The sequence below is a fragment of the Apiospora aurea genome (genome assembly GCF_038362705.1).
Source record: "Apiospora aurea strain CBS 24483 chromosome Unknown utg000008l_segment0_segment0, whole genome shotgun sequence".
Classification (NCBI taxonomy): Eukaryota; Fungi; Ascomycota; class Sordariomycetes; order Amphisphaeriales; family Apiosporaceae; genus Apiospora; species Apiospora aurea.
Window position 1 is genome coordinate 1,459,291 of NW_027117395.1, and position 26,914 is coordinate 1,486,204.

At 53.9% G+C, this 26,914-nt stretch overlaps 10 protein-coding genes across 10 annotated transcripts; 3 read left to right on the forward strand and 7 right to left on the reverse strand.

Annotated features, from left to right (window-relative positions):
* Positions 1-425: 425 nt before the first annotated feature.
* PG986_011931 (uncharacterized protein) lies at positions 426-1,556 on the forward strand (the record flags this gene model as incomplete). Its single annotated transcript, XM_066848153.1, has 1 exon — positions 426-1,556. The coding sequence occupies one exon, from the start codon at positions 426-428 to the stop codon at positions 1,554-1,556; it is 1,131 nt and encodes a 376-aa protein (XP_066694849.1).
* Positions 1,557-3,709: 2,153 nt separating this feature from the next.
* Positions 3,710-6,179, forward strand: PG986_011932 (Tyrosinase; the record flags this gene model as incomplete). Its single annotated transcript, XM_066848154.1, has 6 exons — positions 3,710-3,878; positions 3,938-4,020; positions 4,085-4,132; positions 4,194-4,349; positions 4,435-4,692; positions 4,995-6,179. Coding segments are annotated over 6 exons (1,899 nt in total), but the record flags the coding sequence as incomplete, so codon positions are not given.
* Positions 6,180-6,901: 722 nt separating this feature from the next.
* On the reverse strand, positions 6,902-8,162 carry PG986_011933 (uncharacterized protein; the record flags this gene model as incomplete). Its single annotated transcript, XM_066848155.1, has 3 exons — positions 6,902-7,458; positions 7,520-7,640; positions 7,773-8,162. 3 exons carry the CDS (start codon positions 8,160-8,162, stop codon positions 6,902-6,904), a joined length of 1,068 nt encoding a protein of 355 aa, XP_066694851.1.
* Positions 8,163-9,446: 1,284 nt separating this feature from the next.
* PG986_011934 (uncharacterized protein) lies at positions 9,447-9,662 on the reverse strand (the record flags this gene model as incomplete). Its single annotated transcript, XM_066848156.1, has 1 exon — positions 9,447-9,662. One exon carries the CDS (start codon positions 9,660-9,662, stop codon positions 9,447-9,449), a length of 216 nt encoding a protein of 71 aa, XP_066694852.1.
* A 540-nt stretch (positions 9,663-10,202) lies between these two features.
* PG986_011935 (uncharacterized protein) lies at positions 10,203-11,439 on the reverse strand (the record flags this gene model as incomplete). The annotated part of the gene is made up of 2 exons (XM_066848157.1): positions 10,203-10,957; positions 11,115-11,439. 2 exons carry the CDS (start codon positions 11,437-11,439, stop codon positions 10,203-10,205), a joined length of 1,080 nt encoding a protein of 359 aa, XP_066694853.1.
* An 805-nt stretch (positions 11,440-12,244) lies between these two features.
* Positions 12,245-14,076, reverse strand: PG986_011936 (uncharacterized protein; the record flags this gene model as incomplete). Its single annotated transcript, XM_066848158.1, has 6 exons — positions 12,245-12,700; positions 12,755-12,851; positions 12,907-12,983; positions 13,390-13,565; positions 13,727-13,933; positions 14,025-14,076. The coding sequence occupies 6 exons, from the start codon at positions 14,074-14,076 to the stop codon at positions 12,245-12,247; spliced, it is 1,065 nt and encodes a 354-aa protein (XP_066694854.1).
* Positions 14,077-15,518: 1,442 nt separating this feature from the next.
* On the reverse strand, positions 15,519-19,308 carry PG986_011937 (intermediate filament protein; the record flags this gene model as incomplete). Its single annotated transcript, XM_066848159.1, has 3 exons — positions 15,519-15,576; positions 15,672-17,319; positions 17,391-19,308. The coding sequence occupies 3 exons, from the start codon at positions 19,306-19,308 to the stop codon at positions 15,519-15,521; spliced, it is 3,624 nt and encodes a 1,207-aa protein (XP_066694855.1).
* An 837-nt stretch (positions 19,309-20,145) lies between these two features.
* On the reverse strand, positions 20,146-21,849 carry PG986_011938 (amino acid/polyamine transporter I; the record flags this gene model as incomplete). Its single annotated transcript, XM_066848160.1, has 4 exons — positions 20,146-20,309; positions 20,357-20,934; positions 20,991-21,190; positions 21,250-21,849. The coding sequence occupies 4 exons, from the start codon at positions 21,847-21,849 to the stop codon at positions 20,146-20,148; spliced, it is 1,542 nt and encodes a 513-aa protein (XP_066694856.1).
* Positions 21,850-23,486: 1,637 nt separating this feature from the next.
* PG986_011939 (tRNA (guanine-N(7)-)-methyltransferase (tRNA(m7G46)-methyltransferase)) lies at positions 23,487-24,391 on the reverse strand (the record flags this gene model as incomplete). The annotated part of the gene is made up of 2 exons (XM_066848161.1): positions 23,487-24,195; positions 24,246-24,391. 2 exons carry the CDS (start codon positions 24,389-24,391, stop codon positions 23,487-23,489), a joined length of 855 nt encoding a protein of 284 aa, XP_066694857.1.
* Positions 24,392-24,935: 544 nt separating this feature from the next.
* PG986_011940 (uncharacterized protein) lies at positions 24,936-26,150 on the forward strand (the record flags this gene model as incomplete). The annotated part of the gene is made up of 3 exons (XM_066848162.1): positions 24,936-24,975; positions 25,038-25,366; positions 25,431-26,150. The coding sequence occupies 3 exons, from the start codon at positions 24,936-24,938 to the stop codon at positions 26,148-26,150; spliced, it is 1,089 nt and encodes a 362-aa protein (XP_066694858.1).
* Between the last annotated feature and the right edge of the window lie 764 nt (positions 26,151-26,914).

The following is a 26,914-nucleotide window of genomic DNA, read 5'->3' on the forward strand; positions in this document are numbered from 1 at the left end:
TATTTGGCAGGGGCTGCAATGACAATGGCTCCAGGGAGAGCAGTCATAGTGTCTTATGTGTACGCGCGAATCCCGTTCATGGTCTATTCCCGGTGGCGTATACACATGTAAGCAAGATGGGGGGAGCCCAATGCACAATACATCCATCTAACCCCCCCCTTCGCCCGTCTTTGCATAATCGAGACCACTTACTATATACTTGCTTCTGTTTGGGTATATATATACGCTTTGATCCCCTCTCCTCTCCCACTCACAAACCCACAAGGTCTCATCGTCTCTCCTGCTCGGATCATCATTCTTCTATATTCAACCCCCGTTCGTTACCCCTTTACCAAATTCTTGTAGTTCCCAGTCTCCCCGTCCCAGTCCCAAGAGCCAGTCAATATACGGTGTGGGAAACCACAACTCCAGCAAAACTTGTCGCTATGGCACCTCATAACGATATGCCGTCGCCTTCTGGCAGCTACACGTCCGGCTTCAACAAGCTGACGTTACGGCCGAGTGATACTTCGGCCCTCAAACTGGACACCTTTATCCCTACCGAGTCCCAGTCATCGCTGAGCAGTTCCTTTGAGGGTGAACTCGACAACGACCGCATGGAGCGGCCACTGCTTCCCGGCGTCTACGTGCCGACCATGTGCTTCTTCGAGCCGGCAACCGAGAACGTGGATACTGCCGCCATCTCACGTCACGCCGTGCGACTGGCCCATGCTGGTGTTACTGGACTGGCAACTCAAGGGTCCAATGGCGAAGCAGTACACCTGACGCACCGCGAGCGACGACTTGTCACCTCCGCAACCAGAAAGGCCCTGAATGATGCCGGCTTCTCTCACATGCCCATCATTGTCGGCTGTGGCGCACAGAGCACGCGTGAAACTATCCAGCACTGTGCCGAGGCTTGGGAAGCAGGGGGTGACTATGCCTTGGTTTTGCCCCCGTCGTACTATGCTCCGCTCTTTGCCCCATCGTCTGAGACAATCCTGGAGTATTTCACCACAGTGGCCGATGCATCGCCGATGCCATTGGTCATCTATAACTTCCCAGGCGGCGCGAGCGGTCTAGATCTCTCATCCGACATCATCCTGAAGCTAGCGCAACACCCCAAGATTGTCGGGGCCAAGTTCACATGCGGTAACACGGGCAAGTTGAACCGGGTGGCAGCGGGCACGCGACAGATGACCAAGAATCATGATCCCGAGAGGCCTGGATTTCTGGTCCTCGCAGGCTCGGCGGACTTCACGATCCAGTCGTTGATGGCCGGCGGACATGGAATCCTAGCAGGCTTGGCCAATATCGCACCAAAAGCCTGTCTCAAGGCTATTGACTTGTACAAGACAGGAGACTATGAGGAGGCCCAGAAGATGCAGGAAATCGTCTCGCAAGGCGACTGGACAGCTATCCAAGGTGGCGTAGTTGGAGTCAAAGCGGGACTCGAGTCGTGGATGGGATATGGTGGCTATGCGCGTAGCCCGCTGCCTAAGCCAACTGCCGAACAGACTGAGAAGTGGAAGGAAGGCTTCAAGGATCTGGTGTTGCTGGAGAAATCAATCTCGTGACATCGGTTCGTCTATGTTTCGTGGTAGGAAGTCGTAACCCGCGGCGCAACCTCGACAGATACAACACCTCCGTCTCAAGGTATATGTCAGTTTTGAAATCCGACAGATAAACAGGCTTATCTCATACGTCCCCGGCCAATTTTGGGAAGTCTAGAAAGATCAAATTTTGCATGGCGTTTTTCGCGGCAGGGTAGTTGCTATATATATGACAATAGCTTGATTTTGACGCCAGTAACCCTGAGTGGCAACTTATTCGGTTCTTCACACGCACGCAGACACGCTGGGGGGAGATTATTGATCTATCTCCAAACCCCAACCTAATCCGGCCATTGCCAGCCCAGGCAAATTGGTATCGGTTTCATACTGCCTGCTTGTGATGAAGAAGGGTGTACCTAAATAACATCCAGAACTGCTCTTCTTGGTTGTCGGCCGGTTCGGCAAGGGGAATTTATAAAACATCAGCGTTTCATCCGAGACCTTGACTCAAGTGAGTAACCTCTAATCACGGTTCAAAGTACTTAACTCCTATTGGTATATCGTAATTGGTGGCTATCAAAGGAACGGAGCGGAACTGCGAACCACGTGTATCCCGTGACAACTTGGACTTATTAGCCCTCCGATGGTTGCAGACAGTCAACCAGACCACAGCACCTAGTGCATTACATGGCCCGATCATACAATACTTTACGCCCGTAAGGCCATTCGCATTCGGCATGGTCATTCTCATCGTACATCTTGGAGAGGTATTATCGGCGATGACGACAGATGGTAGGAAGTCATAAGACAAAGCTACCCTTCATCGACCTATGGCTATCCAGATCGACAATTTACGATACCACGGCAGGCTGGGTAGCATCACCTAAGCAACTAAATTATACAGGATCCCATGCACTGCAGCCAAGAAATCCGCTCCCTGCCTCATCGCCATGTCGTGCTTGTTTAATGTCGGCACAGCTGTTTTCTTGATTCGGGGGCTAGCTCGGGAAGCGGTCAGAAAAGGAAGAAGGATGGCGCCCGTGCCGTGATCTCACAGGGAGCACACTGCGACCATGTACTTACACGACATGTGTCCCGACACGAGAGAGGTTGTCCATGTCGGTGCGATGTCAAACTTCGCTTGTCGACGGCTGTGGAACGCAGGAGAGAACAGACCAGGCAGCAACCTTGTCGGTAAGGTCAAGCTCTCTCCGTTTGTTTCACAGCAGCTCCTTTCCAGCAGGATATTGACATCAGTACGGCTTGGCTTTCTCTGGGTCTCTTTTACCGTGGTTGGGTTCCTGGGTTCGGGGATAGTTCCGTGCAGAGCAAACGTTGCACCAGAAGGCGTCAGCACTAACCCGACGATACATGACATAGACGGGAGAGAGCAAGGGCACGACTGGGATTTCCGCTCCCTGGGTTTATCCTGGCGGTTCGGACAGCAGTGCCCTTCACATCAATCGCCATCTGATCATGGCCCAAGCAGGCCGCCGCGACAAATCTACAAGTGCAGAAATTATAGCAATTGCTCCGATTCCAATGCTTGCCCGCTCGTTCCATTACACCATCACCGCTCTTTGCGGGGATCGGACAGATCACCAAACCCATGCACAGTCGAAGCAACCACTCCGATAGGTTCTTAACCTACGGTGTTACCGAACATGATTGGCTGTATGGTACACGGAGAGGCCCTTGTTCATGCCATTGTTGCTATTGTCGTCTGTGCTTATAGTCGTGCCGGTTTTTCGGCATTATACCCCATGCTACGAGCTAAAGATGAGTCTCCAAGGAAGCAACATAACACGAGGGCCCTATATATTGACTCTCGCTTCTCACGACGCCGGTATCTCTTGTATTTACATCGTCACCTGTCTTGGTCTACTGTCTACCAGCCAGACTCGCCAGACGACTGTGCTCTGACAGGGAAAAGTCTCCTCGGAGCTGTGTAATGAACAGTGATCCGGCGGCATAAAGCTTAACTCATCCGCCTCTTACCGGCCACGAAGGAATGTTCATCGCTGACTGTTCCTACCTCGCCATGTCTCTGGCAAGCATCGTCGTTCCAGCTGTAGCTCAGGGGCAGCCCGTGCCAGTGATTGGCCTTGCTACTGGCGTCAACCTACTCACCGGAGAACGGCCAGCTAGAAAGAACATCAATGATCTACAAACTGCAGGGGGACCAGCATGGTAAGTATCAAGCGCTGCGGGCGCTGCGGGCGCTGCGGGCACCGATTCACGATACTGCACGTGCTGACGAGACAGCAAGGGACCTGCATATCTTGGGCTTGTCTGAGATGCAGAATGCATCCGAAAGCGATCCGTTATCTTACTTCCAAATAGCTGGTATGTTCTGTCTCTCTCGGACCAACATGTCCGAGGAGGCTTACATTGAGAATGGCCAGGCATCCACGGGCGGCCTTTTATCCCCTGGAACGGTGTCGAGAACATCACTGCGGCCCCCTTTAATGGATTTTGTCCCCACGGAGTAAGATTCAAGGCAACACATTTTTCCAAATCCAGGACGACGGTATACTGACAGAAAGATGTAGAACACACCGTTTACCGCGTGGCACCGGCCCTTTATGGCCCTTTATGAGGTAATTATGTGAAGTCTCTCATAACGCAAAACACCAAAATTGGCTAAGACGGGACGACCAGCAAACACTTGGAGATCACATACAAGTATTGGCATCGCAGTACAACGACAGTTCCTCCGCTGCCTACAAGGCTGCAGCCGAGAGCTTTCGCGCGCCGTTCTGGGATTGGGCTGCCGACTACAGGTTACCAGCCTCCGTCATGGAGCAGCTTATCACAGTAAACATACCCCTCCCACAGGATTATATGGGCTCGGACAGACTCCTGACAGGAAACAAACTGTTAACTGACATGAGCGTTCAAGGTAAATGGTCCTCATGGAACAGTGGATATACCAAACCCTCTGTATAGTTACAAGTGGCAACAGTACCCCCTGAGCACCGACCCAGACTACTTCCCAAAAGACGGTCGAGAAGACTGCTATGGCTGGAACGAGACCAAGAGGCGACCGGATTCGAATGGGAAAGACCAGTACAACATTGTTAATGGCAACCTTGCGGGTATTGCCGGGCTCAAAGACCAGGTGGTGAGGCTTCAATGTCGCGTGCTTTGCTTCTTCCTCGTCCCGCGTATTCAGTATCTAGACCCCCCCAGCTAACCGGAAGAAGTACCGTGTATTTACTGCGGCGAAAGCCTACGAGACCATGGCTTCCACGGAAGACCAGGGCCCTTCCTTCGAGAACCTCCACAACGGAGTTCACGAGGCCATAAGCACCATAATGGCGTGGTCGGACTACTCAGCCTTTGACCCTATCTTGTGAGATATCCTGCTCCTCCGCCCTGTCCTCCCCCTGCGGCAATCTCCCGAGAACCCTTCTGGGCAAAGGACGGAACTGACTGGCATTGCGCGCGCACAACTACCAGCTTCCTGCACCACGCCAACGTCGATCGCCTCTTTGCCATGTGGCAGGCCATCAACTACAACAACACCTACCAAACGCAGTCGCGCGCGATGGGGGAACTGTACGCGACACCGGTAGGAAACGTGACGGCCGACAGCCCGCTGAAGCCATTCTATCGGGGGATGACCCAACGAGCTTCCACACGGGCAAGACGGTGGCCGCCATGGCGACCTTTGGCTACACGTACCCAGAGATCGACGACTGGTCGCTCTCGCGCGAAGGCACGCGCAAGGCGGTCATCACACAAGTCAACCAGCTCTACGGCGACGGCGCCAACGGAACATCCTCCTCGGCGCAGCAGCAGCAGCAGCGTCGTCGTGGTCGTGCGAACCGCAGTCTTCGTCGTCGCCAACAACAACAGCAGCAGCAGCAGCAGCAGGCTCATGCCACCAAGGGGTACTTCGCGCAGATATCCGTCGAGCGCGCTGAGCTGCAGCTGCCGTGCACCATCTTCGTCATGCTGGGCGACGACAAAGCAGGCCAGATGTCGCTGTTGTCCATGCCCACGTCGGGTATCACGCATGCTGAGGTGCCACTCACGAGGGCACTGGGCCGCGTCCTAGCGTCGGATACTGCTGCTGCCCCTGCTGCTTCTGCTGCTTCTGCCACTAAGAATAACAATGCCCTGATCAGCGATGCCAAGTTCGTTGCATCGACGCTGAGCCAGCTGTTCCGCGTGGAGATACGCAAGGTGCGTGCGCGTGTGTCGCAGTTTTTCTCCTTGTTTGCTCGTCGTTGTTTGCTTGTTTTATCTCATCCGGTTTCCGTCCCCCAACCTGACCTAAGCTTTTTTCTCTTGCACCCGAAAAGAAAGGGCACACAGCACGTCCATGCAGTCGACCGCGTCCACCAGACCGCCCGTGACTTTTCGCCACGTGGCGAGCTGCATGCGGACCGGAAAACGAACGCGCGAGCAGATGATGCTGTGCTACGACCTGCCCACCGGGCCGTGCCTGTCTCTCTTCGTGTTCCTCGACGTAGGACTTGCACAAATGGTGTTGCTATCGGAGCTGACCACGTTCTCCGACACAGGCTGACGGTTCTACGATCCCTGTGGACTCCGTTCCAAGCCTCTCGATCCAGGTCGAGAGCCAAGATGTCGTCGCGGCGTCTCGCATCGAAGAGTTCCCGAAGTACGGAGCGGTGACAAGGTTGCCTGGGGTTGGGCTCGGGAAGTTGGTCCGAAGGGATGCCGACACCCACCTGCGATAAGCCGTCTTGCGCAGGGGCCTTCCTGGCGTCTTTGGTGATGCAGTATGGGCCATGTCGAGGATCTTCTTTTGCCGTCTGCAGTCTCCTTCTGTTTCTGTTTTGGACATTTTTTTTCTTTCTTTCTTTTTCTCCCTGTCACGTCTTACGAAGAATCCTGTCTTTACCCGCTCCTTTCGGAGTTGTGGAGGGTGTTATCCGACGGAAGTAATGAGTAATGGGCCTTAGCCGCTTTACGAGCGTAAGTATCAATGATATCCAAATGCCAAAAGTTCCCCGGGTAGATATTGCGTACAAGTATAGTTTGCTTCAGTACTGTATCAGTGAACTGGCTCCCAGAAACATTGTTACTGGGGAGACGGCATTGTGGCAGTCACCAAGTATTCAAGAGTGATGGTGTTGAACGTTCCCTACTAGCCTTGGCGAGAAACAGATCCCTCAAGCCACTTCATCTTCGTCGAGGGGATCGTGATACCCATGAGCAGTTTAAGCAAGATTGGTCAAAGCACCATTGCAAGTTCGTTAGCTATATTCTCGTCTCTCATGAACCCACCATGTGTGTATATACATATAATCATTAACACGCTAGACGGAGAAGAAAGTCGCCTCCCCTTCCACCCCTGTCCCACCCGAACAGGAGATTGACGATGGTAGAGTCGCTCAGTTTGCATTACTCCTCCGTAACGAAGAGCCCGCTTCACTCTTCTGTGGTGATTTCACTTCGCTCTCGTCCCCCAATTCTGCCGTGACAACAGGGTCGCCCTCCAGCTCGAAGATGGCGCCCGGTTCCCTCTTCCCTCCTGTCGTAATGGCCGTGGCCGGGACTTCAAACCGGGCCCCTTCGCCGTCTAGCTCGCCCGGCGTCCTCTCGAGGGCCCGGCCACCCAGTTCCGAAGTCTTGACGGGCGATGTCAGGTCGCCATCGGCGGAAGATGATCTCCTGTTCGCACCGGCTGCTGCTGCTGTCGCTGCTGCTGCTGCTTCGCCCGTAGCACTACTACTACCCCGACTGCCTTCGCCCTCGGCCTCATCCATCTTGCTGCTCTCCTTCTGTTTCTGCCGCCTCCGTCTCGCGCGGTACACGAGCGCCGATGCCACGGCAACAATGGCCAGACCGCCGACCCCGGCGCCGATGCCCACGCCGGCCTTGCCGCCCGTGGAGAGGGCGTCGCGCGCGCCGCCGCCGAGGGGGTGGGTGGCTGCTCTCGGCGCTCGCGCTGGGCGTGTACGTCACGAAGGCCGTCGAGACGACGGTGGACAGCGTGACAGTGGCGGAACCGGCCAGGGTGTGGGCGAAGGACGTGCCGCAGCACGTGGTGTTGCCGTCACCGCAGCAGTACGTGTTCTGCTCGTTGGGACAGTAGTTTAGGATGGCGGCGCCGCTGGAGGATCCGCCGGCCTATAGTAAGCGAAGTTAGCATGCGGTAAGATAGATTCAGCCGCGTTCTTGATCCCGCTCCGTGGCAAACGTGTTGTTCTTCCCATCTTATCGTTCAGAGTATATAATGAGGGCCTGCTCAGTATGACTTACGGATGGATCTGTACATATGTTCACACACGCACTGCTCTTCCACGACTGGTCGGTACAATAGCCTCGCCGCGTCTTGCCGTCATACTGACCGATGCACAAGCCGCCCTCGGTGCAGCTGTCGCGACTACCGCCGCCTCCGCTGCGAGGGTCGCCGCCGTTCCCATTGCTGCTGCTGCTGCTGCTGTTGGTCGGGCAGCACATGGAGGCGCCGTCGGAGAAGTTACAGGGGATGTACGAGCCATCGGAGGCCGGGGTGCCGTCGGGGGCGTAGCATGTTGCCGAGAACTGCTGGCCGAACACTAGGGGGACGACACGTATGGGTATGAGGACGAAGAAAGAGGCAAGTAGTAAGGGGAGCGGTAAGGATATACCATATGGCGGACGAGACATGATGATGACTACCTACTTTGGAATAGGGAAGTCGTCAAGTCTCCCAATGTCCGTGAATAAAAAAGGTCGTCCTGCACGGCCAGCTAACAGCACAGGATGTGTGTGAGAGCCGGAGGTGGAAAGGGAAAGATCTGGAAGGCCCAGAGACGACTCGAGACACAGAGGTTAGGCCCAAGCTCGGAAAGGGGGGCGACGCGGCTCACCTACAGTAAGTCAGAAGCCTATTGCTTGGGGAAGTCCATGGAGAAGGGTGAAGACGGCTCGGCTCCTGAGCGAAACTTCAAGCGCCAATGTTCATGATGGTTTAGCACGGTTCCAAAGAACCAAGACACAAATGGGAGCCATCAGGACAAGCCGAGCGCTTAGCTACGATATATAGCTACATGTATCACTCAACGTACGGAATGGTATACTGTCGTTGGCCCGTCCCAACATGGAAATCGAGTGCCCATGTTTGCAGCTATTGCAGCACTCTGATCGACGATGCTTCTGGATGAAAGAAAAGCAGGGTGGCCGGTATGTCGGCAGCTTTTTGCTTTGGTATCCGGACCTAAATCGGAACCTAATGCTGGTCTTGGACCTAGCTACAGGCTTGGCTTCGAGCTGTTGTTGCCGTTTTGTTTGCCTACCATGATAGCGTTTGCTGGCTGGCTTCCACGGCGACAGACGCGTTTGTCTTGCAGTAATATAGGGTGGTAGTTGATGAGGGCTGGGTACGGGTTAGCATATCGTCAAGTGAGTGCTGTTGTTCATCGTAGCTTTGAGTGCTTGTGGACGACGCACCAATAGACAAGCATCAACTACCGGAGCTAGGCACCCAACATGGGTCGAGGGTACTGGGGACATCGTGCGATCCAACCATGAACGTTAAAGACACGCAGTAGCGTGAATTCTAAAACTACCGAAGTTGGCCTGGGACCTGGGGGTCTTGGATGACATCATGCGGTTGACAGGCTAAAGCTTCGCTCTTGACAATGCTCAACGTTTCCGAAGGCGGCAGGCTGGCAATTCCACCGACCAACTCCTATCACATCGTGGAGAGTCATTATGTAAACAGTAGAACGGCGAAGGGGGTTTATTCATGGCTCAGGACAAACACCATCTTTTCGAGGCCGATGGTACCCGGCTCTCGGACATGCAGATTCTATCCAGGCCACTGCTAGAAGTAGAGAGAGACCCATCCCGCCGTTCGTGATTGGCGCCCATCTTAGTAAAAGGAAACAGTGGATGAGCGGCGATGATCTGCCGTTGGCCCAGGCAAACCAAACAGGCGGCAGGATCCCTTTAGGCACCGCCATCGCGCTTGGCGTACTCCTCCTCCATGCGCTCCTCGTACTCGAGGTCCGCCTGCAGTTCGGCCTCCGTCTTCTCGCGCGTGGTGCCGGCGCCCGTATCCACGCCGGCGCCCGTCGCCTTGGGTTGCTCACGCTCTTGCTTCTGCTGCTGACGGGACGCCGCGTTGAGAGCTGCCTCGCGGGGGGCCCATGGCCGAGGGTTCATTCTGGTTGAGGGACGACATGTTTTGGTGTAGTTGTATCTGATCAAGAGAATGTAAAAGAAGGTGTTGGAAGTTGGTAGTGAGGCGGACGTTGATTATCTGGGGATTGGAAGAAGTACTAGGTTAGGTAGGTGGCGGATGGGTTGTCATCAATCCATCTTATCTACGCAGTAACCTTAGTGCGTCTCAAACTTGACGAAGCTTTTGCCACCATGTGAATTGCTCGTTTAAGCCGGCCGCACCCGAGAGGTAGTCAATCGGGGGACAAATCACGGCGGGTTATTCAAGTACAAACAAGCACCATAAAATGGGACTCAGTACGTCGTGCCTGTGTCATTGCCGAATTACGGGAACCTGGATCTACGATGAATTTGTCGCCATGCTGGTCATAACGTAACGAGCACAATCATTCATGTTAAGATTTAGTCAACTTATAAAGCCTGTGCTGCCAACTATCATGTTAATCAGATGTCGACGGCCAGAAATGACTAGTGCATTTCTATTGTTGCCGATCCCATCATATGTCATCATTGTTCATCCCTTCAAGGGGAAGAGTACTTGTATCCGTACTTCTCCTTGCACTCCTGCAAGTACTTGCGCTCCTCGTCGAACTTCTGGCGGGCCTCCGGGTCCTTCGCGAGCTTCTCCAGCAGCGGCCCGTTATTGAAAGAAGCCTCGTTGGGGACGGCGAACCCGCGCTTGACGGCCGGCCGCTCGAGGCAGCGGTCGAGCCACGCCTGGACGTGCGGGAACATGCCGATGTCGACGCCCGAGAAGACGCACATGGCGGCCCAGCCGAGCATGCTGATGTCGGCGATGGAGAACTTGCCGCGGCCGGGCCCCGCGACGAAGTCGCGCTCGTCCAGGCGCTTGTCCAGGACGCCGTACAGGCGCTCGCTCTCGCCGACGTAGCGCTGGGCGCCGTAGGGGTTGGGCTCCTTGGCGAACTTGAACATGTGGTTGGCCTGGCCCTGCATGGGGCCGAGCCCGCCGTGCTGCCAGCCCATCCACTGCTCGCAGACCGAGTAGTCGTCGCTGTCGACGGGGAAGCTCAGCTTGTGGTCCGGGTCGTAGTGGCGGGCGAGGTAGGACAGGATGGCGATGCCCTCGAAGACGGCGAAGTCGCCCCGGTCGTGGTCCACAATGGCCGGGATGCGGCCGTTGGGGCACACGGCCGTGAACCACGGCTCCTTTTGCGTGTTCTTCATGATGTTGACCGACTGCCACGTGTACTCGCGCCCGTAGGCCTCCTTGAGCTCCTCGAGCAGGATGGACGCCTTGTAGCCATTGGGCGTGCCTGCATCTGACGTTAGGGAATGCCAATCTTCTGCATACAAGCCGAACCTGTGATGTAAATCCCCCGCTTTCGCAGATATTAAATGAGGGGCAGCGAGGGAGGGACAAGGCGCTCAGGTGGAATTGGGGTAAGACGGAGGAGTCAAAGGAAAACATACCAAACGTGAGCAACTCAATGCCCTTCTTGGCAATGAGCCCGGTGGGTTCGCCGTCAGCCATGGTGTCGTTGGCTTCTTCCGTCGGCTGCGTTGTTGTACTGTTGGAGTATGCCGCCCTTTGCGAACCGCGTCTCGCGATGGGACTAGGGGAGGTCTTATTGCACCACCTGGCTGGACTCGCTACACAGCTTGCTGTTGCAAGATTACGATGGCCAATAGAGCTTGAGAAAGGGAGGGCGCGTGGTGCTAAGACAAGAAAAGAGGTGGTGTGGGATGTGCCGAAATGTCGAGCTCGCAGAAGACTACGCACGGGAACGCCGGCCATGGTTTTATACTGCGCTGCACGCTTTTCTAGAGCATCTCTCCTACATGCGCACGCACACTCTATCTACCGGTCGTGATGCAGCAAACTGGATGCAACCAAAATCGATTGGTAATCAACCCCCTGTCGTCACCGACAGTATCCTGAGCCCCCACGGATACGGTGGAAGGCCGAAGCACTTGTCGGGGATTATTAAGCAAGAAATGACATGCTCGGGTGGAGTATAGGCCAGCAACCAGGAGCCAGGTTGATAGCTCCCCACCCGGGGCAAGCTTCAGCTTGAAGCTCATCAGCGAACGACCTCGTCCCACTCCACTCGGAACACCACTTATACCGGCATACTTCTGAGGTGGTATTTCTAAGCAGCAGCTATGTTTCATTCACGAGACGTCATGTCTTTGCCTTGTCTGTTGTTTGAAATCGTAGATATACACTTCAATTCATGTCAAGCCGAAAAATGCCATCATACAGGGGGCAACAAAGCCATATCGTATCGTCAAGTCCCTTCCTAGAGCCCGAATTTTTTTTTCAATACCCCGACAAAACCCCAGTGCCCATACACAATCTCAAAAGGAAAAAAAAAACGAAAAAGAAAAAAGACCGAACAATCAAAAAGTCATTTTGGGTATTAACTGTGTCAATCTTGTCGTAGCAGCTTTCCTCACTAACCCGCTCGAGTCGCAACAATCTCGACAGAACCTGGCGACTTGTGGAGCTCGATAATGCCGTCATCGGGCAATGTGCGGTATCTAGATAAGGTAAGGAGGTACCCTCAGAAGAGGCAATAGATAGGGTGGTATGAAATTGTTTACCAGTAGCCACCGCCAGCTCCACCCCGCCTGTAGTCATCGCGAGGGTACGCACCTTCACGCGGTGGGTAAGGTCCATCACGAGGAGGGAAATCCCGAGGCGGACGATCGTACGGGCGTCCATTAACGTAAGGGTCAGGAGGCGGGCCGTAGTCGCGGCGGTACGGATCCTCGTACCGACCCCGGGGAGGCGGATAGTCGTCCATGGGGGGACCACGGCGCGGAGGCGAACGGCCATACCGTCGTTCATCATAGTATTCGCCGCGCCCACGAGGGCTGCGGTCACGGTAGCCGTCACGGTAGTCATCCCGTCGAGGGCTGTATCCGCGGTCTCCATAACCGCCGCGGGGAGGGCCACGTCGGTAATCGTCGCCGGGTAGCCCGCCATTGTGAGGGCCGCGTCCTCGTGGGGATCGCGATCGGCCGCGGTCACGGCCAGGAACCTCGGCCTGGATCTAAACTCGTCGTCAGTATGTTTTCCAGGTGCGCAAAGGTTCTCGGCGTCTTACATCAGCGACGCAGGTGACGCGCTGTCCTTTGAACTCGCGGTTGTCGAGCTTCTCCACGGCCGTTCTCAGATCGGCGGCGTTCTCAAACTCAACAAAGCTAGGATGTGTTAGTCCTCCATGGTGTTCAGTGAGTATTGAAGATGGGAGCATACCCTCGGCCGTTGCCTTCGCGGCCTGTTTCCGAGTAGACGACGTCAAGGCTGGATTGACGAGCAAAGTCTTTCAGATCCTATATCCAGAATCCAAGTAAGTGGAAGTCCCGGAGCGGAGAGCAGTCATATCAAGCGATAAGCGCGCAGGCGCCTTGTCTCGGTCATCCAGTAAAAGCACGGATGGTCCAGATAGGCGTTATGTATCCAACGAAAGAGGTCCTTTTCTCAGGCGCCTTGGCCAGAAACCATCGGACCCAATCCAGAAGAATTTGTCCAAGGGGGAGATTCTGCAACAGCGACTGGCTAGCCGTAATAATGGTTCAAGACTGTGGAGCGAGGACGTCCTACTCCTTGCTTGCATGGCGAAACCCACAAACGGCAAGGTCAGGCAGGGTCCAAGGAATGGTAGAAGCCAGGTGAAGACTATGATCCAGGGAAAAACTTGTGTGGAACGGAGAGTATAGACGGAAGATAATAACAGACCTGCCAGCTGGTATCATTGGGGAGCCCCGTGATCTGCATTCGGTACGCGGTGCGTCGCGGTCGAGGGGCGGTTCTCTCATGGTTGCCGAAGCCAGGTTCGCGGTGTCGAGAGCCTCGGGCGAATTGGACCGTCAGCCGCTCGCCCATGAAATCGGATCCGTCTTGAGGATAGCGAACTAAATTAGCCAGGGAACAATTGATCGGATGACAGCAGGTCAGGAAACACGGTGGCCAGGAGGAGTCCAAGACGTACGGAAGGCTATGCGCAAAAGATATCATGTTAGCCATCAGGAAAGCTTGTCATCTAGGTGGATAGAAAGGGCAACAGTAGACTCACCAGGTACGACGTCGCGCGCGTCCATGGCATCTTTGTATTCGATGAAGCCGAAACCGTTCATGAGCTTGATTTCGGTGATCTCGCCTGTACCGTGGGTCGCAAAGTGGCTCTCGACATCCTGCTTGGTGACTGGACAATGGAAAAGGCCCGGGTTAGCAATGCATTGGAAACGGATTGCGCCGACAGCGACACAGCAAATGGCGAAATCTGCGAGGCAGGCAGGGCATGATTGCGACATAGCATTGGGCAGACAGAGATGAAAAACAAGCCGTAGCCGAGGGAGCGGGGAGAAGCTTACCTCCCTTGGGCAGGTTGCCCAGGTACAGTCGGGTGGCCGACACTTCAGTCATGATTGCAATTGATGAAGGTGACGGAGGGAGAGATTGTCAAGTCAGGCCTTGGGAGCTTGATAAGTTGAAGAAACACGACTAAGTTCGGCCGACAAGAGAGGCCTGAGATGAGGGAAAAGCCGGCGGCGCAATGGATGGTCCAAGTTGGTAAAAATCCGAAGACGGACAAGGCTGAGAGAAATGACCTCAATTGGGTAGGTGTTTATAAACCGTCTACCGGCTAGAAGATGAAAGACGCGATACAGAAAAAAGTGAGTTTCGCTAGGCTTGCCGTCGGACACTCGAGCATTAATAGTTGTTGTCGTTGTTATGTTATGGGCGGCGGGCGTATGTATGACTTAGAAAGGCGAGAGGGAAAAAATACAAGAGAGATAGATAGCTCTCTATTTTCTGAAGCTTGCTGCAGCTTGAGGATGTGCAGGTTCCCGTCTGGTCCGTGTCGTGCCGGATGGATGTATCGACACAATCAAGAGGCGGGAGTCGCTATAGCTGCATCCGGACCGCTGCTGGTTGAGGAGAGGAGGCGTGGTGTAGACGGGGTTGTGTGTCTACGAGCGCGCGCTGTCGTGTGAGGTCGACCAGGAGGTAGCTTCTTGCTCAAAGTTGGGGAAGGATAGAGGCAGAGAGAGTCGAGTGTCATTGAAGGTCGGTCAAAGGTAAGAAAGTGCGGGTGGAGGGTGTGGCAGGTGGAGACTCCAGAATTGAGGAGAGATAACCCGCTCAAGGAACCCGCCTGGCAAGGAAGCCAAGCCTAGCCCAGTCTAATCCAGCCCAGCCCAGCCGAACCGAGATCAAATAACATTGATGTAGCTTTACCGTAGCACCACTACGCTACGGGGGTCTACGGGGGTCCTGTAGCCTGTAGCTCAATCGCTGTAGCATGTGCCGGCGGCGGCAGCATTCCGTGCAGACGAGCCGCGGTCAACGGAACTATAAGACAGCGATTGCCCTGGACCAGAAATACACAATCGCGTATGCCAACTACCTGATACTGACTATATCCCCTTTGTCAGTTATCTACACAAACCACAGATGTAGTGGAATTGAACCGCCTTGGTGTTCCGGACGGACCAGAGTTGTTGAGGTCTACTTACTTGCCCAACACGGAACACAATGTGATCGATCAAGCGCACGTTCCGCCACCATGAGCACGTTGAACCAACCCAATTCCACATACCTATCAGATCAATTGACACTTGCATCCAAGGCCTTGCCCAGATAAAGTATGTAGCCCCTGTCAGAGACTACTACATGTACCCAATACTGGACAGAAAAACTTTGCATAGGGAAACCCAGCCATCAGTTGTCTTCATGTGATACAAACGCCCATGCTATGCTATGCTTGCTATTACGATTCTGACAGGAACTCAACTCCCCCTCATAGAACAGCAGTAACGCCAAAAAGGCGCCGCTACCCATGGGGAACACCACAAGCCTCTCCCTTATTCGGGGAAAAGCACATCGATTATCTCGTCTAAAATGGTAAACACCAGATGAGTGCTGTACGAGGTGCGTGTGTTAGCCAGTCCCATCCATAAGCAAGAGCGTTCGTAGGTAGTGTTTGTTGGGGTATATATAATAAATGCATGACTTACTTTAACCGAGGATTGTTCAGAGTAGCAAATATTCTTCTGCTTGCTGCCTGCGCATTGATTCTGCCCACCACGCTCCCTGCCAGATCGGGAACTAACGTGGCCAGCATGAGGCCTGCTTCCCTCCGCGTCTTTGATTTCTCGCTCGACGTTCTGGGCTGTTTGTTGCGGTTCATCTGGCCCCCTGGCCACATGCTGTCCCTCAGCAGCCCGATATACTTAAGTATCGCATCCTCTTGCACCAGGAATTTGACATTGTCGCGGACTTTGCGTTCAATAGTGCCACCAAGCAGTTGGTGGAGTACCACGACAACGGCCCGGCCACGAAGCCAATTATTGCCTCGATTGAGCTCAAACACTTCTAGGAAAATATCGCAGATGGGCTTGATAAAGGGCTCAAGCTCCTTGTTCTCGAAGGCGTTAAGTTCCGCCTCTGCCTCGGCCGCAGTCAGAGCGTCCTCTTGAATATTGGGTGGGAGTTGCACCGTGTTGAGTTGGCTTGTTGCCGCTGCTATCAAATTCTGACCGGCTACAGAAAGCTGATCCAGCACTGGGATGTTACCCAGTATGTCTTCCATGCCATCTGTGACCGAATCATAAAGCCTGGTGATCATGTCTTTCTTATCCTCTCGGGTCATGAGGTCTTCGCCTTGCTGTATCACGCTTTGGGAAAGAAAGGCACGGAGATCCCGGCTGCGGCAGACTTCGGGGAGTCGAAGGAGTTCCTGCATGTAGTGTTCAAGAGCCTGTTGACGCTTCCGCAGGAATTCACTCTGCAGCTTCATGATGACTCGCCGATGGGGGAAATCCAGATTTCGTACAGAAGGGTACCGGTGTCTCAGTCGCTGGTGCAGGTCGTGGAATTCGCTGTAACGTCTCGTCACAACCCACGTAGCAGCGGGCATCTTCTCACCGGCTACTCTTTGTACCTCTACAACATACATTGCAAACTCTTTGCCATCGGGCTCTCGGCCAACCTGTATGGCTTTGATTCTGATAGAAGAGCGCCCGTATAGGCTGTTGTCGCTTTCTTGGATAACATACTGTTGTCTTTGCAGCTCCTTCCGCTTCAGCTCCCTCTGCAAGCTCGCTTTCGATTTGCGTAGAATCCGAAGTTCTGGGGTGTTATTTGTCAACTCAGCCTTCTTGGTGAGCGAGTCTATAACCGCCTCCTGCGCGACCAGTCGATCAATGTCATTAGTCAATACAGTGATAGCTTCGGCCAGACCCAGATCACCAGGGGCCGCTTCATGAACCTCGTCTTCGACATTGGCCAGGTTTCCATCATCTATATCGGCCTGATCGTCGGATAGAAATTTGTCTTCGTCAGCGAATAAGTCGTTATCTACAAAAACCCCAATACGAGACGCGGGGCTGACGAGCCCCAATGATGAAAGACTGGGCTTCTCAGCTTCTTTGCCTGATGATTGTCGCGGCAACTCGACCGAGCCTCTGACAGAGTCATTGTCGTTGTTTGAGAAAACACTAAGCGTCCCATCGTCGTTACCGAACAAGGACTGGCGAAGGTCTTCGGCCGTTTTGGGGCGGTTCCCATCCTCCATGATGTTATTAAGAACCTCTTCCATGGCCTGGACAACCTGGTTGTCGGGAGGTGTGTTTGCCTGATCACGATCAAGACTTTGTACGGAGTCTGCCATAGGATCATGCTCGTAGTCATCATCATCAAATAAGGGGAGTTTGCGTTCTCATCGAGAGACCGACGGTGACCATTGAGAGGGTCAGGACTATGGCTGCCATTAGCAGCTGAAGACCGTAGGTCTGTAGCCGATACACCGCGCTTGACTTGAGCACTCGTCGCATTGAGTTTCGGGTTCAACTTCGACACAGGCGCGGGTTTGAGCCCAAAGGACTGAGAAGCCCGCGACAGAGGCGGATGTGATGGCCCAGCTGATGCAGAAGCAGGAACATATGGAATCGATTGGGCCCTCGTCGCCGCCTCTTCTGATGCCAAACACTTGTACCACAGGTCGGATTTCTTGAAGCCTTGGAAGTACTTGGACCGCATTTCCTCCAGAACCACGCTCTGGGCTCTCAAAACAGCGCGTCGTGCTTGATGATATTGCGCAGGGGTTGCTTTCTTCCCTGCTTGCAGGAAAGACCGGATATCCTTTCTAGAAGAATCCGGGACACGGAGTTCAGGCTTTAAAAGATAAGCTTGATCTATCTGCGCTAGATCTGTGCGGTCTGAATCCGTCCATGGCGATAGCTGGGAGGGAAGCTGTTCGTCCTCCGGACCGTCATCTTCCAATGGGTTGCGAAAGCCGTCCACCACGAGCCAGAACTGCACCAGAGGCATCATACGCTGCCTGTCCATGTATTCCATGAAATACGAAAGCCCGGAAGGGTCACGAAGCAAGTCGGCGAGTGACGCGTTCTCCAGCCTCGAAGCGCCTGGCGCAGGAGTGGGATTCGTAAACATCGGTACATCCTTTCTGTCACCCCCGGCGGCAAGATGTTGAACCCTTTGATCCAGTAGTCGTTTGCCCATTTCTAGGCGTCGTATGTAGACTTGGTCCTGGTAATCTTGCTGCGAGTCCCTCTTCAGCTGACTGGTAACCTCACTCCTGAATCTCCGCGCGTCGGACAAGTTGTTGATCTTGCGGATTGCGCGAATAAACTTTTCAAATTTCCGTTCAGCATCCCCTGGCAACAGACGAGGGAACTGGGTGGACTTGGAGGCCTTGGGGGCCGGGGAAGCATGCGTATCGAGGGCGGCCCGCAATTTGCGTACCGTTGACCGATCTTGCAGCATGCTGCGCCCATAGCTTTCCATGATTTGGTTCCACGTATCAGGCTCAGACAACATGGTAATTACTGGTGAAAGAACGGCACATGCCACGATCTCACGTATGATACTTGATACTGCTCTGCTGTTAAGTATATTTGAGGGGAGTATCTTGGGCAGTACTCGAGCAATCGTTTTGCGCAGGTGTTCTTGTTGTATCATCTTGGTATCCGAATATGCCATGCTTGCAGCTGGGTGCAGTCTGCCCTCATTATACTTGGCCGCAATGGCGAGATCCAACTCTTCTGACTCGGTGACATCGCGGTTCAATTTGCGCCCTCTGACAGCTCTCTCTGCATTGTTGAAGTCTCGAAAATGCGCCGTCAGGATCGGAACGATCCGGCTAATTACAACCTCGACTAGGTCTGTGTCGGACAGGCGGTCGCGAAGATCCACGATGGCCAATCTCGCGGTCTTGTCTACTTCGTTGGCAAACACCGGGTTCTTGCTGATGTGGGAGTACCATGACTGCACGAAGTCGCGGATGATCAGAGAGAGCAAGTCGTCCAGAGCATGCGATATCTTGCGCGAGTCGGGGTACAAAGGCACGGGCGTATAGATCTGGCGGACTCGCAAAGACGACGTCTCCCGTCTCCAGGAAACCGGGCCGGCAAAGTTGACGGAGTTCGGTCGTGATGAACGGTGCCTTAAGTTATAGACGGACCCCTTGGATGTGAGTAGGATGAGCAGGAGGGAGCTCAGGAAGGTGGTGACGCAACCGGCAACAAAGGCATAACCCGCCCAGCGGAGCATAGGAAACCAGTTGGTGACATATCCCCATGCGAAGAAGCAGACTATTCCGGCAAGGGCGGCATCTCTCCCACTAAGGGCCATCATCCAAATGCTTGTGCCGCAGCCTCCAACTCATAGTTGTTGATGATGGTTTGTTGGCAAGAACAGGGTGCTTTGTTTGAAGGAGCCCGCCCTGGGTTCCATGGAAGCGTAAGTACCTAAGGGTGCAAGCAGGTAGCAGCAGGTGGGTGAGGTGGGCAGTAGTGAGTTGGGTGCTTATCGATAGCTCCCAGCTCCAGCACTCATCAAACTAAGTAGGCAGGTGGGACTCAAGCACAAGCCCATGCGTGTTGGAGGCCAGACGACTGTGCATCTAGGCGGCTAGGCCTCCTAATACATCCTAGGGGCAGTTCGTGGCTCTTCAGCTTCGTCCCTCAAGTCTTTGCCGGTAGCATGCAAGCCTTTTTATACTGCCCAGGACAAAACAAATACAATTGCCGCAAATGACTGGTCCAGCAGACGAAATGTCACGTAGTAAGGGAATAAGCAATTTGAAGTCTGCTCAGCGTAAGAATCTGGGTCTGTATCAGTTCGTCGATCTGCGCAATTCTTGGCTATCGCTTGTCATTTATTAACTTCATAGGATATCATAAAACACGAAAATCGTATCTTTACATGTCCAGGTAATGGCGACCTTATCCAACGGGGCTTTGCTGAGCGTAACGTTCACAGCAATGAACTCCGTCGCCTCCGGCTCCTGGTTGTCTGTCTGCCAGCACCGCAATATCACATTCCTGATTCACGTCTCGAAAAACCGCCGCATTGGTCTTCACGGCACGACATTCACATAAACGTCACGTGTGAAAGGTCACCGAACTTGCCATGCATCGGAAAAAGCGCACGTCACCAGCCTGATCATCAAGAATCCTGACGCCTAACCTATGTAGGAGGGCCCGCGTAGTGCTTGTGTCCCCAAGCGACGTACCAGACAACCGAGATGATCGTGAAAGCAGCAAAAACCACCGATGCGTAGTTCATCGTCGCCGCACCTACTGGAATGGTAGACGGCATGCAAAAGAGCGGAATAGCCAGGAGAGACCAGCCTGTGAGTATCAGCATGGGGGGTCCAGGTCGGGATTGATTGACTTACAGAGGGAGACGATGTTAGCAAAGAGGCCAAATGAGCCAAGGTAGAAGCTGCCCGTGCGAACTGCTTTACGCCCTTCGAGCAGGCTGACCACGATAGGAACGGCATAGGCTGTCGTAAGTGCAATGACGCCAACACCCGAGAATGCATTGAACGCGGCTGTTGATCCAAAGTAAAGGAGCCCAAGGATGATTTGGATGGCCATGCTGAGCATCATAGCGTTGAAGGGGACGTCGAGCTTGGGGGATATCGTTTTCCACAGACCCGCCCCCGGGATAGCTCCGTCGCGTGCAAAAGCCCACGTGGCTCGGGAGGCAGCAGTGGTGCAACCGATGCCACATATAATAGCCAAGACCAGCAATGGGATTAAGAGGCCGAAAGCTCCTCCAGACGACCCAACTGCACTTTTGATGATGGCAGGCACAGGTTGGCCAGATTTGAGAGCGAGCAGTTGCTGTATGTCGGGAAGAACGAATACGATAGGTATCATAAACAGCAAGCCCGCAAAGGTGTTGATAATGACGGTCAGAACCATGGCCTTGGGAACCTGGGTTGCGGGCTGTCGAACTTCTTCGCACATTCTGGAACCGTCAGTATGGGCCAATGCCAAACCAAAAAGCGGAGAATGCAAACTTACGAGATAATCATTCCTGTGGAGGAGGTCGCATAGGCCGCATGGAGAAGTCCAACCATGAACGACCAGCCCGGCGTCCAGCCCGAATTGGCCTCAAAGTGAGTGAAGACGAAGCTGGCATCACGACGGCCTTCCTTGGCAAGGGCAAGAACGCAAACCATGATTGCAATCACACCAGCCAATGTCCAAAAGATAGCAAATGTCTGTGGCTGTTAGCATATGGAGGCTCTGGCGCTCAGCAGAGCCGGGATACGTGGCTTACATCAAGGATCGGGAGCCATCGGTTTCCCAATGACGATACGGCGTTGCACAGCAGCGTGAGGCCCAGGAAAACCAGGAACACTTGGTAGGTCTCGCCAGCGAAGATCGGGGTTCCGTCGGCTGTCTCGAACACGCCGACACAGGCGACCAAGAATAGCGCAGTTCCGAAGTTGACTGATAAGGTGATGGTAATGTTGCCGACAACGTAAAGCCAACCGCAGATCCAGGAAGCGACCCTTCGCCATGAAGGGCTGGCCATCATATAAGCCTGGTAATAGACTCCGCCGGCCGTTGGGTAGACACTTGTGATTTCGCCGAGAGAAGAGGCGACGCAGATGATGATTAACGATACTGCGACCCATCCCCAAATGATGTCGACAGGGCCACCACCGTTCAAAGGGTAGAACATGGTTGTTGCCAGACCGTACGGGATGGATGCAAGAACGAATGACATGAACGCTACCTGTAGCGTTGATCGGTTCCGTAGCATTTCCGGCTTGTAACCCAGCGCTGCAAGCAGCTCGTCGGCGGAACCGGAAGCCGTCTCGACCATGGGCTGCGCCATGTCGGCGGTTTTGAGGTTGTCGCGTTTCGTTTCCATGGTGGGCAAGTGCGGAATTCGGCTTCACTGGAGGGTGAATTTATGGAAGGGCTCAAAAGAGGGTTAAGAAATGCGCAGGTCGGACCATGAGATTTCAAAGGTAAAGAAAGACGGCCACAGTCGGCATACAGGATACAGGATAGTGAATAGAACGAGGAGGAGAGAGAGAAAGCGAGTGTGCCCGTTGGACTAAAAAAGAGGCTTCACGGCGGCGGGTTGGGCGGGTTAAGCGGGCCAAGATAAGTCTCGATGGAGGAGGCCCGGCGGGACTCCATCCTGACATCACACCGTCGCTCCAGCCCAAGAAGAGATTGCAGATGAGCCAGGAAGGGCCCTGCCAATGCCCTTTTCGGAAGGAGAGACAGGATAGTGCGCGCGAAGCTTGGCACCTCACACTTCATTGCTGCATCAAGCTTCCTGCCGGGGTGCCCCCTACCGTCGCAACGGCACCCCCTACCACCTTCCGATTGACTGATGTCCCGGAGAATCTGATGGTGGCAGGACCACGCAATCAAGTTGGCAGGTATGAGCTGACCCAAAAGCCCATGCTGTGTAACCCTCTAAGTCCAACGTCATCAGAGACAGCAGCTTCATGAGAAAACCTGCCGGGAACGGGGCAAATGTACGGGGCAGACGGCAAACGGGTGCACGGCAGTACGTGGGCCAGAGCCCGAGGGAGCCACCAGCGATGAATAGATCTCTCGTAATCGATAACGTGTTTTTGTCGAGACCTGTTGCCCTGCGGCGCGTGAGCAGCGCAAATTGCATGCTGCTGATGCTGCCGCTGCGTACCAAGAATTTCCAGCCGGGCCCCATAGTAGAAAATTTCATGGTCAAAATCCCGCAGGCATCGTTCCAAACCCCACACCAGCAAAGCAGCGTGTTCCCGAAACGGAGGTAGTCGCCACAGTAGCCAGCATTAACGAGTCGTAGCAAAACCGGGGTGGCTGCCCCGGCGAGGACACCTTCCCCGGTCTTCTCGTGCCTGGCAGTTCAATCGGTACAGATCATTGGACAATAGGGTAATAGATGGGGGCTTCGCCGCCGAAATACCACCATTAGTTGACTTTAGTATGTATTCAGGACACCAATATCCCAGCTTTATCTTCCACTAAAGGCACTCGGTGACCAATAGGACTATATCCTAGCATGCCTGTCGATGGTTTTATGCATCTCCCCCAGGCAGCCAGGTGCCAAGCTAGGCTAGCGGAGCTGGAGGAAACATTAGATTCGGGGTCCCCATGGCCGCTTATCTATGCCATCTTGGGTCATTTGGGATCGCAGGCCACTACGCAGGCTGTGCCATAGCCTTACTGTAGGCGCCCTGGCCAGACCCGGGTCCTGGTGTCTGGAATCTGCTGGAATCCATTAATGGCTAGCGTTTTACTAGGGATGCAGATTTGGTGCGATACCATCAAGTGATACCGCGACCATAAGGTCTCGCGTCGAACGCTTACTACAGAAGCTGTGAGCACTCCCTGAAACCGTGACTTAGCTGCATGCAAGAATTAGATTGTACACATTAACACATGGAAGTGCTAATGACGGTTTCCGTCTCTTGTTAGGAGGATGTTCCAATGGTCCAGCTTAGTGCGTTCGGGGAGAAGCCGTCCAGGAGAGAGGGAGATTTAGGGGGTTCACCATGGAGGGTCTTCCAAACGGCGGAATAGCGCCACGAACTTCTGCCCCTTGTTTCGCTCCACCTTCTTGCCCTCTTCAGTTTCCGTTGTCATGATCTTGACACATTCGTCCGACTCCTGCTCTGCTTCGGACACCCTTTCAAAGGATGGGTGAAGCTCAAGGTGGTGAACCATCCAGTTATGCAAGTCCTCCACATCGGTAATAGTATACACGATACCGCCAGGCCTCAAAACAAATGCGTACTCTGAGTTGAGCGTGGTTGAGACGATCCTCGCCTTGTGCTTGCGGGCCTTGAAGTGCGGGTCTGGGAAGCAGATGAATATTTTCGACAATTGGCCTTTCCTGAAAAAGTTTGGCAGGAACTTCATTGTGTTGGCTCGGAGACAACCGACATTCTGGAACTCGTGGGAGTCTTGATGTTGCGCGCGCAAGGATCGGATACGCTCCTGTACAAACTCAGTCACCTGGGTTCGTATCTCCATTCCTAGAACAAGTTTGTCAGGCAGCTTTGGCGCCAAAGCTACGAGCAGGCCTCCGAATCCGCAGCCGATATCCAAGATTTCGACATCCTGGCGCAATCTCTTTGCTTGTCGTTGAGCTATTTGACCGTCGTTTTTCGAGGCTGTGGCTTCGGGTAGCTCCTCTGGGTCGGTCTTATAAGCCGGGAAGAATGGCGCCCAGTCCATGTGGTCGGGCGAGATGGGGCTGGATACGAGTTAATCATGAACGCGACATGGGTGATGCATTTTTCATACTATTCCAGTTGGTGGTCTGAAAAGGGGTTTGCATGCGCTCGCTGCCGGTAAAACTTCTTTTTGGGCATCTCGGTTGCGCCATCTTGCTGCGAGCGCGCCAGGCGGTAGTCCGCCCGCTTCTGCTTCTTGTTCGGAGCTCCAGGCATCTTGTATGGGTTGCGAGAATGCAGTGCCTGCGCAGTCGAGGTTCGTGATCGAGAGGGTTGCGTATCGACTATGAAGTAGAACCTCGTTCGGAGTTTGGAAAATTTGGTGGGGTAAAGAGCTTATCGGTGAACGGAATGATGTACGAGCCGTGGCGCTGATCCACAGCTACGTAACCTGTGCATTACATAATGCCCGAGCACATGTGGCTGGCCAGGCATTGTGGGACGCGACGGATGACGAACGAGCCAACCAACGCTGAGTGCGCTCCCAAGTGCGTGCAGCTTGCTGCTGACGGTACCCAAGGTTGCCAAAGATGGGATTTGAGCCTCGGTCCACGGTCCCCGGCCACTGCATTTTCGCATGGGACGTGATTGCTGCCAACCATCAACCGACCACATACCCAACTCCTACATCTTAATGAGCATCGTCTAGGTACTCAGTCAGCCAAACCAACCAGGCCAAGCGATCCGAAACAACTTGGTCCCGTGTCGTGCGATTACCAACGCTTGGGGATGAGATAAGTCCGCCAAAGCCACCGCCGATATGCCTATCCGCGAGGAACTTGTGACCTCAGCGGTCAACTGTGAGTGCGCCCAACGCGCAGACGCGACCGATGGGCTCCATCTAACGATCCAACCCGCACAGTCTTGCAAGACCCCAATGTCGCCGCGTCTCCGGTTGAGAATAAACTATCGTTCCTCCGGTCCAAGAACCTAACGCAAGAAGAGATCGACGCTTCTCTTGCGCGAGTCGGCATACCACCTCCAAGTCATCCCGTCGCAGCCCCATCGCAACCCGTCGCCGGACCTGTACAGCATCAACAGCAGCCATACTATAACGCGTCTTATCCATCTGCCGCTCCTTATGGCTGGCAACCTCCACCTCCCCCGCCCCCTAAGCGGGATTGGCGAGACTGGTTCATCATGGCGACTGTGGTAGGAGGTGTTGGGTATGGATTTTACGCCATTTCAAAGGTAAGGAACCCTGAATGATGGGAAGAGTGCGTTTTTTTAATCTAAGCTGACTTGGTTCCCAAAGCGTTATCTATATCCGCTGGTAGCACCACCTACGCCCGAAAAGCTGGAGCAGGATAAGGCTACCGTCGACGAACAATTCGAAAAGGCCTTCGCGACTCTGGAGCAGCTCTCGAAAGACACCGAGTCGCTGAAAGCCTCGGAACAAGATCGGACTGAAAAACTTGATAAGATCCTCGTAGAGCTCGAAGACTGCATGACCGAAACCAAATCTGGAAAACGTCGCCAAGAGGACGAAACGGATCGGCTACGGAGCGAGGTAGAGTCACTGAAGGACGCTATACCCAAGAGTATGGCTGCAAACAAGGACTTCACAGATGAACGGCTGCGCGAGATTGCCAACGAAGTGAAAAGCCTAAAGTCGCTTATCGGTCAGCGCATGTCATCTGCGCCTGCTGCACCCACTGCACCCGCTGCCTCTGCCCCCAACAACAGCTATCTCCAATCTGCACGGAGCAATGTGCCTTCCACCTCGACCGTAACACCCGGGAATGAGCCAGAGTCCCAGAGCAATGGGGAGGTTAAGAACGGTACCAATGGTGAAACCCCATCTACATCGGGCAGACAGGACTATCTGTCCTCTCTGGGTGGCCGTTCAAGCCCATTCGCGAGTGGAATGCCTGCAGGGACAGCAGCAATCCCAGCCTGGCAGTTGGCTATGGCAAACCAGGGCTCCAGCGATGCAGACAATACATCTCAGCAGGGAGCAAGCGGCAGCTCTTAAGTTATTGAGCCCCTTGCCTGTATTCTAGTGTAGTAACCAGCAGCGATTTGCTTTGGGGAAGCTTTGGGGGAACTGTAGTATGCATATATGTCAAGCGATCGATACGAATAATGGGTTCCGGCTGAACCCTCATCGCTCTTCTCTTTATCATGGGTAGCATATCATGGGTGGTCGTGGTATCTTGCCCCTGCACAGCTCTACTTGCCAGAAGTAGAAATTTAATATCAACAAGACTCGGGGGACTTGAAGGTACTCTTAATGCGAACAAGACATCATGATGCGCTCTTGAAATACCAATGTTGTGTGTGATTCGTTGAGAATGGCAATGCTCTTGCTTGTCACTGAGGTGATAAATGAGGTTGGATTGTTTATTTGACAGGCTCCATGCCTGTCTTTACCACGGAGAATGAACCTTAGGGGATGCATTCCTTCTTCCCGGAGCCCGAGGGCTCCTAGAACCTGACAATCACTTTCTCGAGCCGAGCAACGCTTCTTTTTGCGGCAACACGCTCCATGCGTGGTATGTCTTTGGAGACTTTAGTGGCATGCTTAATAAGGTTTGCGCCGAAGAAGTCTGGTCATGCGAATCAACAGAGATCGTGACATTGCGACTTGTTAATCGTGATGATAGAGCTCCTTTTCCCCGACAGAATCCTGGCAGCTACCAGGTTCACAATAGAGCCTACATCTCTTCAATAATACAGTTCTTGGGTTTAGCAAATGCTTCTTTCCGTGCGGCCTCTTTCTGTATCGATTTATCCTTG